The sequence below is a fragment of the Belonocnema kinseyi genome, chromosome 5 (assembly GCF_010883055.1).
Source record: "Belonocnema kinseyi isolate 2016_QV_RU_SX_M_011 chromosome 5, B_treatae_v1, whole genome shotgun sequence".
NCBI lineage: Eukaryota > Metazoa > Arthropoda > Insecta > Hymenoptera > Cynipidae > Belonocnema > Belonocnema kinseyi.
This window is the reverse complement of record NC_046661.1, coordinates 94,403,614-94,421,092: the sequence shown is the minus strand read 5'-3', so window position 1 is coordinate 94,421,092 and position 17,479 is coordinate 94,403,614. Positions and strand designations below refer to the sequence as shown.

The 17,479-nt window shown below is 22.3% G+C and overlaps 2 protein-coding genes across 2 annotated transcripts in view; one reads left to right on the top strand and one right to left on the bottom strand.

Annotated features, from left to right (window-relative positions):
• The window catches only part of LOC117172406 (cyclin-dependent kinase 10), a 26,777-nt gene extending 19,057 nt beyond the window's left edge, over nt 1-7,720 (top strand). Inside the window, exons 4-5 of the mRNA XM_033360296.1 lie at nt 5,233-5,366; nt 7,514-7,720. Coding sequence (XP_033216187.1) covers nt 5,233-5,366; nt 7,514-7,549 — 170 coding nt within the window. The 3' untranslated portion in view covers nt 7,550-7,720. The remainder of the gene's footprint in view (nt 1-5,232; nt 5,367-7,513) is intronic.
• On the bottom strand, nt 7,440-17,479 carry LOC117172407 (ejaculatory bulb-specific protein 3-like). Its single transcript, XM_033360297.1, has 2 exons — nt 17,186-17,479; nt 7,440-8,116 (listed from the first exon to the last, which is right to left on the bottom strand). Exons 1-2 carry the CDS (start codon nt 17,364-17,366, stop codon nt 7,935-7,937), a joined length of 363 nt encoding a protein of 120 aa, XP_033216188.1. The 5' UTR covers nt 17,367-17,479; the 3' UTR covers nt 7,440-7,934.

The window sequence follows — 17,479 nt, the reverse complement described above, 5'->3', positions numbered from 1 at the left end:
TTCCATTTTTTAAATTTTATTGACCGTGAAAAATGTTCGCGAACCGGGAAATGACCGAGAATTTATTTCGTCGATTAAAACGGCTACCGTGATAAATTAAAATTGAACATTTATTATTTGTAGAAAAAAATTGATTTTATTTCAAATAATTTAAACAAAGTTTGTGTATCGAAAAAATTCGGCTATTCGTGTCGAAATTTAGGTGAAAATGCTACTAGCCAAAGTTTTAAAAATGTAGATTTTTGCTGATTTCAAACAAAAAATTTAGAAGATTTTTAAGAATTTTCAAAGGTTTCAAAAGAATAGAAAGACTTTTTTAAATCCCTAGGAAAATTGAAAATGATTTTTCATTTTGAAGCATTATTTAAAGAGAATATTTTTAAAGATTTTAAAAGATTTCCAAAATTTGCAACAACAAAAAAAGAATCTGAAATATTTAAAGGAATTTTTGTTAAATTTCCAGAATTTTGTAAAAATGGTAGGAAAAATTAGATAAATATCTTCTAAAATGAGTCAAATTCTTCCTTCCATTTTCAGATAATCCTGCAAGATAAAAACATGTTTCTTAAAATCTTCCAGATTATTTTTTGAAAATTTGAAAAAAAATTTAAGTCCTTTTTAAATATTCTCTTAAAATATTTTTTCAACTTAAGAATCTTACGTAAATGTTGTCTGTTTTGAAACTTTTCATCATTTTTAAAAAGCTTATAAATTTTGCCGGATTTTGTGGGTATGCGTAGACACTTTGTTGAAATTATTTGAAATCATTTCAAAATTTTAATTAATTTTGAATCACTTTAAAACTGAAAATGACCAAAATATTTTTTTTTAAATAATAAGCAGAATTTTTTTAAATTATAGGGAAAATTCGATTCGTTTTAAAAGGTATTTAGAAGTTCTGAAATAAATTTCAAAAATAATTTGAAATTTCAAACATTTTTAAACAACTTCTAGATTTATCAAGATTTGCAAATACAATTTGTTGAAGATTTTCAAGAATGTTTAAACTGTTTAAAATGAAAATAATTTAACTTCTAATTTAAGAAGTGTTCAGTTAAAAACAATTCAAATTTTTCAATTTTTAATGTTTCTTCATTTCCACGTTTTAAAATAATGTTTCCTTTTTTCTCTCTTTTTTTAAGAGATGTCTTCTTTTTTATAGTTTTTTTGTTGTTGCTTAATTTCAACTGAAATGATAGAGCCCAATCAGAAAATTCAACGGTTTTTTCCTAAAAAGATATATTTTTTCAATTCATATCCTTGGTTGAACATTAATTTTTGTCAACTAAATTTTTAACGATTTAAGTTTTGGTTGATAAAATTATCTTTTTGTTTTGAAAATTCGAGTTTTCTAATTGAATATTTATCATTTTAGTTGAAAATTCATCTTTTTGTTTCAAAATGCCTTTTTTTATACAAAATTAAACGATTCCAGTTAAATATTCTCCCATTTAATTTAAAAATTCAAATAATTGGTTCAGTATTCATTTTTGTTAACTAAAAATGTAACCATGCAATGTTGTTTGCAAATTTTTTTTTGTTTCGTTGAAAATTCGAGTTTTCTAGTTGAATATTTATCATTTTAGTTAAAAATTCATCTTTTTGGTCAAATATGTATTTTTTCGATCAGATAAAAACTTTTAAATTTCAATTTGAAAAGTTCAAAATTTAACAGTTCCACTTTTTTTCGTTCAGAATTATTATTTTTTTTTTTTTGTTTCTTAATGAAAATTTATTTATGTGGTTGAAAGTTGAAGTCTGTTTAAAAAAGTAATTCTTTTGTTTGAAATTTTTTTCAATTTAATTGAAAATTCATCTCTTTGGTTGAAGAATGAGCTAATTTCTTAAAAATTCGTTTTTTCATGAATTAAAAGTAACTTTTTTACTGAAAATTAAGCTATTCCAATTGAATATTCTCCCATTTTAAATAAAAGTTGATATCCTTGGTTGAGTCTTAATTTTTGATAACTTTTGATAACTAAAAGTTTAACTTTTTATTGAAAAATGATCTTTTTGCGTTGAAAAATCGAGTAATCTAGTTGAATATTTATCATTTTATCTTTTTATACAAAAATACATTTTTTCTTCCAGAATTAATTTTTTTTTTAATTAAATTTATGTACGTGGTTAAAAGTTGATTTTCTTGTTAAAAAATTAATTCTTTTGGTTGAAGATTTAAAAATTTCATTAAAAGTTCATCTCTTTGGCGGAAAAATGAGCCAATTTGTTAAACATTCGTTTTTTCTTGAACTAAAAGTTAATTTTTTATTGAAAATTAAGCGATTCCAGTTAAATATTCTCCTACTTTAATAAAAATTGATATCCTTCGTTGTGTGTTAATTTTTTATAGCTGAAATTTTAACGATTCAACTTTTTATTGAAAAATGATCTTTTTGCGTTGAAAATTCGAGTATTCTAGTTGAATATTTATTCATTTTAGTTGAAAATTAATCTTTTTGGTCAAAAATTCATTTTTTCGTTCAAAATTAATTTTTCTCTTAATGAAAATTTATTGACGTGGTTGAAAGTTAACTTAATAAAAAAAAAAAACAATTATTATCTGTGTTATAGATTGATCAATTTCATTGAAAATTTATCTCCGGTTCAAAATTGAGCTATTATGTTCAAAAATTGTTTTTTCTTAGGCTGAAAAATTAATTTTTTTACTGAAAATTAAGCTATTTCAGTTGAATATTTTCCCATTTGAATTAAAAATTCATATAATTGGTTCAGCATTATTTCTGTTAACTAAAAATTCAACGTTTCAACTTTTGGTTGAAAATTTATGTTTTTTCTTTAGAAATTCGAGTATTTCAGTTGAATATTAATCATTTTGGTTGAAAGTTTGTCTTTTTGGTTGAAAATGAAACTATTTGGTTAAAAGTTGAATTTTTTATTAATAGTTCAACTTTTTGGTTTGAAATTCGTCCTTTTGGATAAAAAATTATTCATTTTTGTTGAAACGCATCATTTGGTTAAAAATGTATATTTTTTGGTTGAAAATTTAACTATCTGATTAAAAATTCAACTGTGTTCTCGAAAATTTAATTATTTTGTTTAAAATTCGACTGATTAGTTAAAAGTCGTTGTTTCATGATTAAAAAGTCATCTTTTATAGTAAAAAAGTCATCTGTTTAGATAATAATTAATATTTCTTAGTTGAAAATGAACTTTTTCACTGAAAATTAAGCTATTCCAGTTGAATATTCTCCCATTTCAATTAAAAATTTATATAATTGTTTCAGCATTAATTTTTGTCAACTAAAAATTTAGCGATTCAACTTTTGGTTGAAAATTTTTTTCAGATAAAAATTCAACTATTTCGTTGAAAATTTGTCTTTTTTGTTTAAAAATTCGTCATTTTGTTAGAATTTGTTTGGAAATTCATCTTTTTGGTTGAAAATTAAAGTAATGGAGTAAAAGTTAAACTCTTTTGTTCAAAATTCATCTGTTCGGTTAATATTTCATCTATTTGAGTTGAAGATTCATAGTTTTAGTTGCAAATTTGTTGTTTCTTTTTTAGTTGAAAAATTAGTTTTTTAACTAAAAATCTAAATATTTCAATGTTTTTTCAAAGCTGATATTTTTTAGTTAAAAATTTAAGTATTTCATTGAAAATTTATCTTTTTGGTTTAATAATAATGTAGGAAGTTTAAAAATCACTTTCATGTTTGAGATTTCACACTCTTTGAACTTATTCCCCTTTTTTTAATAATTATTTTTTCCTTTATTCTCAAGAAATGTTTTATTTTTTAAATGTGGTTTGGAATTTCATCTTTTTCGTTGAAAATTTAAGCGTTCCAGGTGAATATTCATTATTTTAATTGCAAATTCATCTTTTTGCTTGAAAATAAAACTACTTGATTAAAATTTAAACTCTTTTGTTAGAAAGTCGTCCATTTTATTTGAAAAATAAATATTTTACTGGAAAACTCATACCTGCTTGAATTTTTTTTCTAGTGAAAAATTAATTTTTCTTGTTAAAAATTTAACTATTCCATTTTTGTATTAATTGATTGATATTTGGTTAACTTAACTATTTGGTTAATATATTAATTATTTTTATGAAAATCTTACTATTTGTTGAAAATTTATCTTTGGTTCAAGATTTAACTATTTTGTTGAAAATTATTTTCATTGATGATTTAAAATTAGTTTTTTTAACTAAAAATTTAATTTCATTATTCTTTGAAAATTGATCTATTTAGTTCAAAATTTAACTATTTATTAAGAAATTGATTTTTTTTGTAGTTTCAAACTGAACTATTACGTTAAAAAGTCGTGTGTTTTGTTGAAAAATCGTCTTTTTATTAGTAAGTTAATTTTCTTGGTTAAAAAAACAATCTGTTCAATTGAAAATTCATTTTTTTTTTGGTTGAATTTTGAACTCTTTTGTAAAGATTTGGTTTTCTTTGTTAAAGATTCATTTTTTTTTAAATTCATTTCTTTGGTGGAAAATTGAACTATTTGTCTCAAAGTCAGTTTTTCCGCGGTTGAGAATTAAGTTTTTAATTGAAAATGTAACTACACTTTTTATTTGAAAATTGATCTTTTCTAGTTGAAAATTGAAATATTTAGTTGAAAATGCATTTATTTTGTTGAAAATTCATATTTTCAGTTCAAAAATTAATCTGTTTAATAAATATATAAACTATTACATTTTTGTTTGGAAAATTAACTATTTTATTTAAAGCTTGCACTATTTTGTAAAAAATTATTGGTATGGTTGATGATTCATCATTTAGTTGAAAATTCAATTTTTTGGTTGTAAAATTGTTTTTCTTCTTTTTTTTTGTTTCACAAAAAAATGTGTATTTTTGTATTGAAAATGAATCTTGTTTGTTGAAGATTTATCTTTTTGGTGAAAATTAATTTTTTTAATTGAAAATTGTATTGATTGCATTTTCGGCTGCAAACTTATTTTTTTTAAATTCATATTTCTTGATTGAAAATTAACTTTCTTGTTGGAAATTTATCTCTTTCAGATATAAAGATTTATGGTAAAAAAGTCATCTTTTTGAATAAAAATTAATTTTTCTTATTTGAAAATGAACTTTTTTCTTGAAATTTTAACTCTTTTCGAGAATATTTGTCATTTGGCTGAAAAATTTAACTATTTGTTTAAAGAAAACCAGCCCAAAATTGTTAACGTAGTTTATGGACGGTTCTTAAATATTTGATAATAAATTACAATAATAAAAATAATAAATTACATTATTTTATTTTTTTTAGCCTGCGACCCGAAATTGATGCCAACATTCCCTCAACACAGAAATATGAAAAAAACGGCACAACCGAAAGAAGTTCGTGAACCAGAAGCGCCAGTAGGCGATCAAACAAACAATCTTCCTGCGATTTCAGATCTTGTAAGTATTAAAAAATAATAATATGACCGTTCTCGGACTCATAACAGTATTTACAATATTTTTTGACAATGAAATTACAATTATGTTACTGATATTTTGAAGAAAATAACATTAATGCCACTATTTTTCTCAAATTGCTCAATAATGCAACTACTTTTATATTTTTTATTTAAACATTTTTTAAAAACTCTTGGCTAAATTTGGCAGAATAAAATATCCGGCATCTCAAAAATCGTAACTTAATTTATTTGAAGATTTTAAAATATTTAAAAATGTTTTTAACAGTTTGCAAAGGAAAATGTCAGTGAATTTGTTTTTTGACCGGGAATGTTGCAAATTTTTAGAAGAACATTCTGTCCAAGGGCGAGTTTAATGTGTGTGTGTGTGTTATGATTATTTGCATTTTTATTTTTTTATTTATGATATCCTTTTGTTTACAGTTAGTGATTTAAAGAATTTTCAAATGCTTTCTTAAAGACTTGAACAAATAAAAAGTAAAAGCCTTTGATTTTGGTCATTTTAGGATAAAAAACCTTTTTATTTAATAAATAAATAATTTTACTTAATTTATCTGTACTTTAAGTAATAAAAAGTGAACAAAAGCGATTTGACAAAACGATTTTAAACCAGTTCAAAATTTAAGAATTTTCAGATTTTAACGTTAAAACTTAAACGGTTTCAATTTGAAAGTCTTAATCATTAAAGAAATGTGCACGTGTGACTGAGAATTTATAAACTTATTTCAACTTAAAAATAACTTCATAATAATATATTCTTAATTGAAGGATTTGATTAAATTAAAAATATTGTTTCAGTCTAAACTATTCAATTGTTAACCCATTCAATCTGAAATTTTTAATTAAAAAAAAAAAGATTAAGTATTGAATATTTAGCAATATTTGAGTTTTTATTTAAGACAAGTGAATTTGAACCAAATATTTAAAAGTAAAGAATCTTTAACTGAATTTTTTGACATAGAAAACCAGGAATTGTTAAAATTTCATAAAATGCTTAATTTTTAAGTGAAATTATTAAATTTGTATGTATAATTTACAAATGAACATTTATAGAGAAAATTTGTGTAATTGTAATATATTTACGAGTTTTAAAAAGATAAAAAATTATCATGCAAATTTTCGAAAGTTTTCTTAAAATCTTCCAGAATCTCTTTTGAAAATTTTGCTTAAATCTTTGAAAAACTTTTTTTAATATTCTCTTAAAATAATTTTTTAAAATGAGAAATTATTTTTAATTTCCCTAGGAATCTTAAGAAAATGTTTTTATTCTTTGGAAGCATGTCACAATTCTTGTAAAGAATCTAATTTTTCTGTTTAAAATCTGCGCAAATCTACATTTTGTTTTTATATTAGGCTATCACTTCAAGTTTTGCATTACCTTTGAATCTTTTCAAATTTTCTTTATATATCTTAAAATTAATTTTGAACTAAAAAGATTAATTCGCAATGAAAAAAAAACAAACAATTTTTAGGTCAAAGAAATTAATTTTATGCAAAAAATATTAATTTCTACCAATAAAGTATTAATTAACATTTTTCTTCTTCTTGAACTTTTAAAATAAAATGTTGATATAAACAGCTGATATAAAAACAAAATAATTTAATACATTTATGTGACAAATCTGTCCAGAAAATTGTAGTCGAATTCAAATAGTCGAATTTAATTCTACCTTGATGAATGCTTCATCCGGAAATACCTTGAAAATGTATTTTTTATGTTCTTTAAATGTTAAAAAAATATTTTAAAAAGTACGGTGTCAGATTTTTACACACTCAAAGATTCATATTTTGTCAATGCAAACAAATAATCTGTCAATTTTAAAGAACTTTAAACAAGATTTTACTGGATTATACTGCATTTTACTAGATTTTACTGGATTTTACTGGATTTTACTGGATTTTACTAGAATTTCATCCCTATGATTAGGAAATATTTTTCTCAAATCATATAAGATTTTCTGTAAAATCCGTGACAAAATTTTGAAAAATAAACGTAATTTTTTACCAAAAAAAAGGCGGGGTTCAAAAAATTACATGAGACTTTTGTGTCTAGTTGTATGTTTGGAATGTTTGAATAATTTTCTTTTTATTACAGATACAGTGATATTTATAATTTTTTTGTTTTTCCAGCTGGGATCCTTGGTGAAGAAGAGACGCGTGGAATAAACAAAGTCTCAGTCAAGTACATAGTTCTGTAAAATCGACGATTTAATTACTTTTGCACTTATATATTATATATGACAATTTCACGTTGACGCAATTGGAGAAAGAAAAGCGAAACAGGTTTCCAATTAAAGGTTTGAACTTTTAAAATAAAGATTAGCATTCCGTGCCATACACTTAACTCTTTTTCTTTAAAAAACGGGTCGACTAGTAAAAAGTTCGTTAAAATGTAACGATTATGGATTTAATATCTAAATTACATGATCAAAATTTAGCTTCTTGAAGCTCAAACAATTCTTTTTTTTTTAACATTTATTTCAGAGAAAATGTTAATCAATCTTTTAACTTAATTTTAATGATTTTTCATTTGATCTTCGCTTTGTAATTTTTAAACTTTTTGCCCTGCTTCGAAACGTTTTTTAAACTGACCCTCAGGATCATATTTTTCAACTAAACGCGCCCAGTCCATTGGTCTCCGAGTTCTGAGGTGGGTGATAACTTTTTCAGCAGTAGCTTTTTGTTTTTCGTTGCATTTCTGGCAACCAGTCACCAAAGCATCAGGTAGAGTTTCTGAAATTTGAAGAAAAATATTAATCTGACTTGAAGAAATTATTTTACCATCTCTAAGTAACAGAATTAGGCTGATTTTTAACCAAACAGTTGAAATTTTAACCAAAAACAATTAATTTTCTACGTAAAACGCGAATTTTCAACAACAAAATATATATATTTTTCAGCTATAGAATGAAATTTTTAATCAAGAAGATTAATTTTCTACCATTAAATACAAATTTTTAATCAATGTATACAATTTTAAATAAAAAATAGACATTTCTTTCAAAATATTCTACCGTAAAAGACAAATTTTTAACAAAATACATATATTTTTAAACTAAAAGATAGAATTTTCATTGAAGAGATTAATTTTCTACGAGAAAAAAAGAATTTTCAACAAAATACATATATTTTTAAATAAAAAAATTGAAATTTCTTTTAAAAGATGAATTTCTTACCATAAAAAACAATTTTTTAACAAAATACATACACTTTTAACTAAAAAATTGATTTTGCATCCAAGAGATTAATTTTCTACGATAAAATCTAATTTTGTGAAAAATATATAAAATTTTGACCAAATAGTTGAATTATCAATCACGAAGATTAATTTTCTACCAAAAAAAACTCTTTTCCAACAAAAAACTTGATTTTTCACCTATAGAGGTGAATTTTCAATCAAATTTAGATTATTTAAAATACTAGAAAAATAAAGAGTCAACAAACACAAACAAAAAAACAAATTTTCAAAAAACCAGTTTTTTTTATCAAAAAAAGTATTTTTAAACCAAAAAATAGAAGAATTAAATTTTTAGTTAGAACAAAATTTATTTTTCTAACTAAATATGTAATTCTTCTATTTTTGGTTTAAAACTAATGAAATAGTTACATCTTCAGTTTAAAAAAATTAGTTTTTAAATAAAAAGAAACGAATTTTAAGCCAGATAAATTTATTTTCAACCCCAGTTTTGAATTTTTTTCAAACAAAAATATTAATTTTTAACCCGATAGTTGAATTTCCAAACCATAAGATTAATTTCGCACCAAAAAAGAGTCGTTTTCAAAAAAGATATAAACTTTCATATAAAAAAGACTTTTTTCAACCAAAATTAGAATGATTAAAGAGTAGAAAAATAAATGGTCGACAAAAAACGATTTTTTAACACAATTGAATTGAAAACAAAACAATTGAACGATAAATTGTGAATTTGGAACAAAAAAAGTTAATTCTCAACCATGTAGTTGACATTTCCACAAAGAAAGATTTTTCAGTCAAAAAAGGAAATTGATTTTAACCGATGTATTGAATGTTTGTCAAAAAAATAAATTTTATACAAAAAAAAGTTAAATTTTTAAGACGAAAATATGAATTTTCGATCATAAAGTTAATTTTACACTAAATATTCGAATTTTGCTAACAAATTGTTGAATTTTCAAGCCAAAAAGACGAATTTTTCACAAAACAGTTAGTGCAACAAAAAATTATTTTAATTTTAAATACAAAACAGTCAAATTGAACCAAAAAATATTTTTATTTTTAAGTAAAGAAAATAAAATGTAGGCAAGTTATAATCACAAGGGAAAAAATAATTTTTTATGCAAATTAAAAATTTCGTTTAACTATTTTTTAGGTTTTTTTGCTTATTGTCTTAAAGGTTCTATAAATATAGTTTTCCAACCTTTCTCGAAAAAAATTCAAAAAGATTTTGGCAATTTTCAGAAGTTTCGAAAAATTATCTACAAAATTTCTGAGAATTTTATTTTAAAGAATTTTACAAAAATTTTAGACTAATATCAGTCAGCTTAAAAGATATTCAGGATTTTTTGATGCTGGGGAAAAAGTAAAGAATATTTTATAAGTTTTCAGAAATCTTCTAAAGTTTTAAAATATTTTTAACCTTTTCAAAACTTCCAACATTTCTAAATATCATTTAAACTGACTGGAGTTATTTCTAAAATTATTTCAAGAATAAAATTATTTTAAATTATATTATTATATTATATTATTTTTTAAATTGTTTTATCTTTTGTAATGTTTTAAAATATTGTCTTTAGTTAGTTTCTCGAAATAAAGAATGACTAAATATTCCCAGAAAACTTAAGAATTTTTATCCTGAAACCTTTCAAAATCTTTGAAAAACTTCAAAATTTAATTTCGAAATCTTCCAAGATCTAAATTTTGGAAGATTAAGTTTTTTTAAGTCTTTTCAGAATTTTAGTTCGTTTTTAGAAACTTCTAAATATCCTCTAAAAGCCTTCTAGATTCTTTATTGAAAATTTTGGAAATCTTTTGGAACGTTTTGAATTTTTTTTAAATTTTCTTTAAAAATTAAGGTATCAAAATGAAAAATTATTATCAAGTTCCCCAAGAGTTTTAGGAAAAGTTGTTGATTTTCTTGAAATATTTTTAAATTCTTAAATAGCTTCGAATATATTATTCGAAGTATTTAAAATGTTACATTTGAAAAAAATGTTTCATCTTTTAATCTTTAATTATTGTTGATGTCTTTAAAATTTCTTAAAATCTAGTAAATGTACTTGAATTTTTTTCCCAACAGTTTTTAATCTTACAGAACTAAAAAATTTTGCTTTAAAATTTTCAGCATTCTTTTTCGACATTTTAGGAAATCATTTAAAATGTTCGAAACTTTTTTTCATTTTTCTCTTAAGATTCCTTTTTTTCAAGTCTTTAATGTTTAGAAATATTTGGAAATAAATTTACTTATTTTGAAATTGTAATTTACAAAATTGATGGTCCAGAAAAATGGTAATCTTTATTAATAGAAAAACAAAATAAATGAAAACAGCTACTAAATTCATAATCACACGGTGTCGCAACTAATCAGGTTTACCACAACAAGTTATTTGAGATATCGTTAAATCACTTTTTTATATAGTATTATGGTTTTATCTTAAAGAATTAATTTTAAGTCTCAAAAGTTTAAAAATATTTTGAAAAGAATATGGACGATTTTATGACCATTTTTTTAATTTTACACAATTTAATTTTTTGTAGGAAAACTGAAACTTAGATTTTTTTATTTCGGAAAAAGGAAGGTGATCAAGAATTTTGTAAGGTTTTAAATAAATGAAATTTTTTAATATTCCTCGAAAAATTTTTTATGATTTTTTTATTTTTAAAAATCAATTTCAGAAAATAATTGCAAAAATTTTAAACCATTTGAAATTTTGCAAGATTGCCACATTTTAGAAAAAAATTCGAGTGTGTTCAAAGAGATATTTAGACATTTTCAAGAGCCAATATTATTTTAAGTTAGAAAATATTTCAAAAATTTTAAAACAAAATGTGGCTTTTCAAGGAAATAACATTTTTTTCGGAAGATTCATGGGCAACTTTTAAAAGATTTTTTATTTTGAAAAGTAAATAATAAAAAAGATTTCAAAATATTACAAATGATTTCTTACAATTTCAAAAAAGAATTATATATATTTTTAATGCAAATTTTAGAACAATTTCGCGTAAATTTAAGAGATATTTATAATTTTTGAGAAGATTCAAAGGTAATTTTAAACTTACAAAGATTCCGAAAATTTTCAAACAAAATATATATTTTTGAAAATTTCTAAAAAAAAATTTGGATATTCTTTAAATTTCTTTGAGAAATTATACTTTAATATAATTAATATAATTTTACTTTATCCTAACATATAACATCGAATAAAAATTTCAAATAACTTATTTGAGTTTCTTTGTTTATTTGCTCTAAAGTTATATAACTCTAATTTCCCTAGGTATCTCGAGAAAATTCAAAATATTTTTTTTTTTTTTTGAAAATTTCACGTAAGTCGAAAAAGGCTTTAGAAAATGTCTAGAGAATTTTTTTGACTTTACAGGATTTTACTAAACTTTAGGAAAAATTTGTGTCAGTGTAAAAGATATTTAGGACTTTTTGCCTCATTGGAAAAAAGTGTTTTCAAATATTTGGAAATCTCTCAAAGTTTTTTAATTAATTCCTAGAAATAAAGAATAATTTTAAATATTCTCAAGTACATTAATTCATTTTTTTATTATCATGAAACCTTTCAAACTGGTTGGAAAATATCAACATTTTATTATTCAGTCTTCCAAAATCTACATGTTGTTTTCAGTTTTTTAAAATGTTTTCAAATTTATAATTATTTTTGACCTTTTATCTCTTTGAATCATTTGAATTTTTCGTAACATTCTTAAAAAATTCAGCATAAAAAAATGCCTGAAAATCTTCCAGATTCCTTTATGACAATTTTTTAAATCTTTTTAAATATTCTGTTAGACTAAGTTTTGTAAAATAAAAAAATCATTTAAAAATTTCCCAGCAATCATACCATTTTTTGTTTATTTTCTTGAAACCTTTCAAACTTATTAAAAAGCTTTCAACATTTAAATTAAAATTTTTTAATCTTTTTGTTTTAATTTTCAAAACTTCTAAATATATCTTAAACATATTGTAATTTTGTCTATAAATTTGCAATTTTGTAAAGTTGAAAATTTTTGCTTTAAAATCTTGTAATTTCTATTCCGGAAATTTAGGAAATCATTTAAAGTGATTTACAGTTTCTTCAAATATTAAAAAAAAATTATGTTTCAATTCAAACAATCAACTTAAATTTTTACTGGAATATTAAAAAAAAAAAACAATTTTATTATTTTAAAACCTATTATAATCTATAAAACGCTTCGAAATATTGTTTTAAAATCTGAAAAAATCTACATTATGTTAACAATTTTCTGAAATCTTTTCAAAAGTGTGAAAACTGAAAATATGTCCTGAAACAATTAAAAAGTTTCCTTTTTGTATTCATCCTGTAAAAGTTAAAAGCATTGGCTTAAAATCTTTAAAATTCTTGTACGTCATATTTTCAAATATTTAAAGCTTAAAATTGATATTTTAAAATAAAACTTAAATAATTAAAAACAAAAAATTTACCTGTACTCATAATTTCATTTTTCTCATCTCTTTAAAAGTTGGAAAAATTTTGTATGTATAAAAAAAATGGTTTAAACCGGAAATTCGGCAAGTGAAAATTAATAGGCACTATAATATTTATATTCTTTTTTATTTGTGAGCCAGACTTTTGGTATTTATAATTTGATAAGAAAAATGGTATTAGAATGGTTTTAAATTATTCATTTCTAAAAGTGACCATCTCTGACTATGCAAATGATGTTGAATCTTAAAATATGGAAAGGGAGTGTCCACACATTGCATAACCCTCCAAAAGGGACGAATTTTTTAAAAGAAAGTGGAATTTTTAACTCGAAAAAGTTGAATTTTCAACCAAGAAGGATGATTTTTTTTACCATAAAAGATGAATTTTCGACCAAAGCAGAAAACTTTAAAAAACAGATGAATCTTTTACAAAATAATTAATCCGTCAACAAAATAGATGAATTTTTTACCAAATAGCTGAATTTTTAATATAAAGTCATAAATTTTCAATTAAAAAGATTAATTTTTTTATCAAATTACGAATTTTCTGCAAAGTACATTAATTTTCAAGAAAATAGTTAAGTTTTCAAGTTACAAATTCCAATATTTTTTTAAATAATTGACTTTTAAACTAAAAAGAAGAATTATCAACAAAAAAGTTAATTTTCAACTGAAAAATAACATTCTTCAACCAGTTTAATTCAACTAAAAAAGACGATTTTTTAACAAAATAGTTGATTTAAAAAAAAAATCGCGTGAATTTTCTACGAAATAGTTTAATTTTCTACTTATAGAAGAAATTTATTTTAACCACTGATGTCACAGATATAATTTTAGATTTGAAAATGATTTTTAAGAATTAAAAAAATAATAATTTCCATCAAAACCGTCCAATTTTCAGATAAATAATTCATTTCAAACCAAATATATTAATTTTTGTATCTAACTAGTTGAATTTGCAACCAAACAAAAAGACGAATTTTTCTCGAAAAAGGTGAATTTTCAATTTAAAAAAGTTCATTTACGACCAAATCGTTGAATTTTCAACTTTAATAATAAATTTTCAAAAATAAGAATATGAATTATTAACGAAATATTTCAGTTTAATTTTTCAACAAATAAAAAATTCTTCCCCAACGAAACATATAATACTAACATGTTAATATTTCAATTAAAAAAATGAATTTTTAAGCAAAGTGTTCAACCTTCAATCAAAAAGTTGAATTTTCAACCAAAAAGTTAATTTTTTAACTAAGAAGATTGACGTTTCACAAAAATGATCAATTATAAACAAAATACATAAATTTTCAACCAAATAGTTGAATTCTCAGCTAAAATAGGTAAATTTCCAAATAAATATTTTAATTTTAAACCAAACAATGTAATCATCCGCCAAATCAGTTGAATTTTTAACCAAAAATATAATTTTCAACTAAATAGTTTAATTTTAAACCAAAAAGTTGATTTTCAACAACAAAATAGTTCAATTTTGAAATAAATAGTTTATTCTAGAGCCAAATAGTTTAATTTTAAACCAAACAATTTAATTTCTTACCAAAGCAGTTTCATTTTTAACCAAACAAATTAATCTTTTACCAAAGCAGTTGAATTTTCAACAAAAAAGGTTTTTTTCAACCAATTAGTTTATTTATCTACCTAAGTCTGAAATTGTTAAGCGAAAAAGATAATGTTTTTACAAAAGATTTAAATTTTCATTTAAAACATTAATTTTCAAACAAAAAAAGAATTTTCTACAAAATAATTAAAGTGTTAACCAATGAAATGCATATTCAACTATTCTAAACAAAACATGTGATAGATAGTATTAAACAAAAATTTATTTGAAATCAAAAACAGCTGAATTTTACAAAAAAGAATATGAATTTTTAACATAACAGCTCATTCTTCAAGCAAAACCGATTCATTTTCAACCAAACAGTTGCATTTCGGATAAAAAAGGATGAATTTTGAGTCAAGTTTTTCAGGGAGGATCAATTTTTAACCAAAACTGCAACGGATAAATTTTCTGTGAAGAATATTAATTTTCAAATAGAAAAAAAACTAATTTTTAGGAAAATATCTCTAAAAATATAAATTTTCAACCGAAATGGAACTGTTAGATTTTCTGTTAACAATATTAATTTGCAATTAAAAATTAAACAAACTTTCAACTAAATAATAGTTAAACGTTTAACAAAAACGATGAATTTTCAAAAACAAAAAAAAGGGTTTTTAACAAAATAGGTACATTTTTAAAAACATAATTAAATTTTTCAACCAAATTGTAAAATTTTTACCAAAAATATCTGAATTTTCTTATTGGGTTCTGTTAATTCCGTTCACATTTAAGCGAAAAAAGTCGCAAAAAATATTTTTTAAACGTTTTTATGTATTCTTAGTCAACAATAGAAACATATTTTTAAATTTTAAACAAAGCTTATAAATTTATGAAAGTGAATTTAAAAAGGTGACAAAATATGTACTTACTTTAATATATTTTTATAGGTTCAAGACACTATTTTTGTCTATTTTTTAACAAATTATTAACAATAATGCATTTTTTGTCATTTTTTGAAATATCAGTCAAAAAAACTTTGTTCTTAATTTTTTTCGTCTAAGTTTATTTAATTTTATAAACTGTGTCCCAAATAATTGAAAAAAATGTTTTTCATACAGGAAAAATGCAAAACCTTCAATATTTTCAATCAACTTGCCCAATAACGACAAATTTTTTTATTAAAAATTTTTTTTACGTTCAATTTGTGATATTTCTACGTTTATTCACAATATAAAAGATCAGTAAGAATAACGTCACTCAATTTGTGGACACTCCCAAATTGCGTTGCGTGGACAGCATGTTACAGTATTACAAGTTCTTAAGATTACTTCAAGTAAGAGCATGAAGCCCAAATGTGAAAGTTCAGTATAGTTCATTACGCAATTGAGAAAGTGTATTGAATGTGTAAGATGCAAGACTTCACAAATTTTTAAATTACTCAAAAAAAAACAATTAAAATCAGAATTCTTTATATATTTTTTTAAATAATGCATATAAATTACAAATTATTTTTAAATTTTTTTTATCGTTTAAATAAGTGTATTACATCAGTAGGATGCAAACCTTCACAAGTTTATAAATGACTGAAAAAATAAATAAGTAAAATCAAAATTGTTGATAGTATTATTAATATAATTTATGTGAATTAAAAATTATTTTCATTCTTCAAATTAGTTTTTGAATTTGTAAGATGCAAGACTTCACAAATTTTTTAATTATAACAAAAATAAATAAAATCAAGTGTTAATATATTTATTTAAATAATTCATATTAATTATAAATTAGTTTCTTTCTTTCTTCAAATTAGTGCGTTGAATCTTTGGGATGCAGATTCGCCATTTTTTTTAATATTACTACAAAAAATTGATGATATATTTATTGAAATAATTCATATTGAAATTAGTGTACTGAATCTACAGAAAAATTCTCGAATAATAAAATTTCCGAAATTATAAAATTGCCGAAATGGGAAATTTCCGAATAATAAAATTCCAAACAGTTTATAATATTACCGTATTTCTACAATACCGAAAAATGAATTCCAGAAAAAGTCGTCCGAGCTATTTGGAAGACTGAAAAAACCCGAAAAATTAAATTTTTACTCTCTAAAATTCCCGAAATTATAAAATTGCCGAATTATAAAAATCGAAAATTTTAGATAATTTATAATATTAACGAATTTCAAAATTCTTTAATAGAATTAATTAACAAATTTTGTCTAATCAATATTATTTATTAATTAAAAATAAATTATTCTAATACTTATCAGATTTTTTTTTAATGTTTAAATTTTAAAAAAATTATTCTTTGCAGAATTTTATTATAAGTGAATTTTACAGGTTCGCGAATTTTATTTTTCGGAATTTTTCCGTCTATTCTTTTTTAAAATCATTAAAAATCTTGATATATATATTTAAATAATTCATGTTAATTAAAAATTAGTTTCTTTCATTCTTCCCTTCTTCAAATTTGTGTACTGAGTCTGTAAAATGCAATACTTAAATTTTTAAACTACTCGAAAAAATTAAATATATTTATTGAAATAATTTGTATTAGCTACAAATTTGTTTTTTTATGTTTTTTTAATTCACTTACTTTTGAGTTCACGAGCGTCTGCGGTGCAAGAGCCCTCTTCCAACATGCACTTGATGTAATTGGTCAGAACTCTTGTATTTTGAAGAATTTTATCCACGTCTATATTGTCGTATTTAGTTGCGTACTTATCTTGAGCGAGTGCCACTGACACCAGCACCAATAAGAAAATAATAGCCTTCATTTTCGAAGTGGTTTTTAAATTTTAAGATTTTTTAATAAAGAGAACGGGTCTCTTTTTTAATTGAAAAATAAGGTTTGATTATGAAAGTAACTAAATATTAAATGTCGATCTCA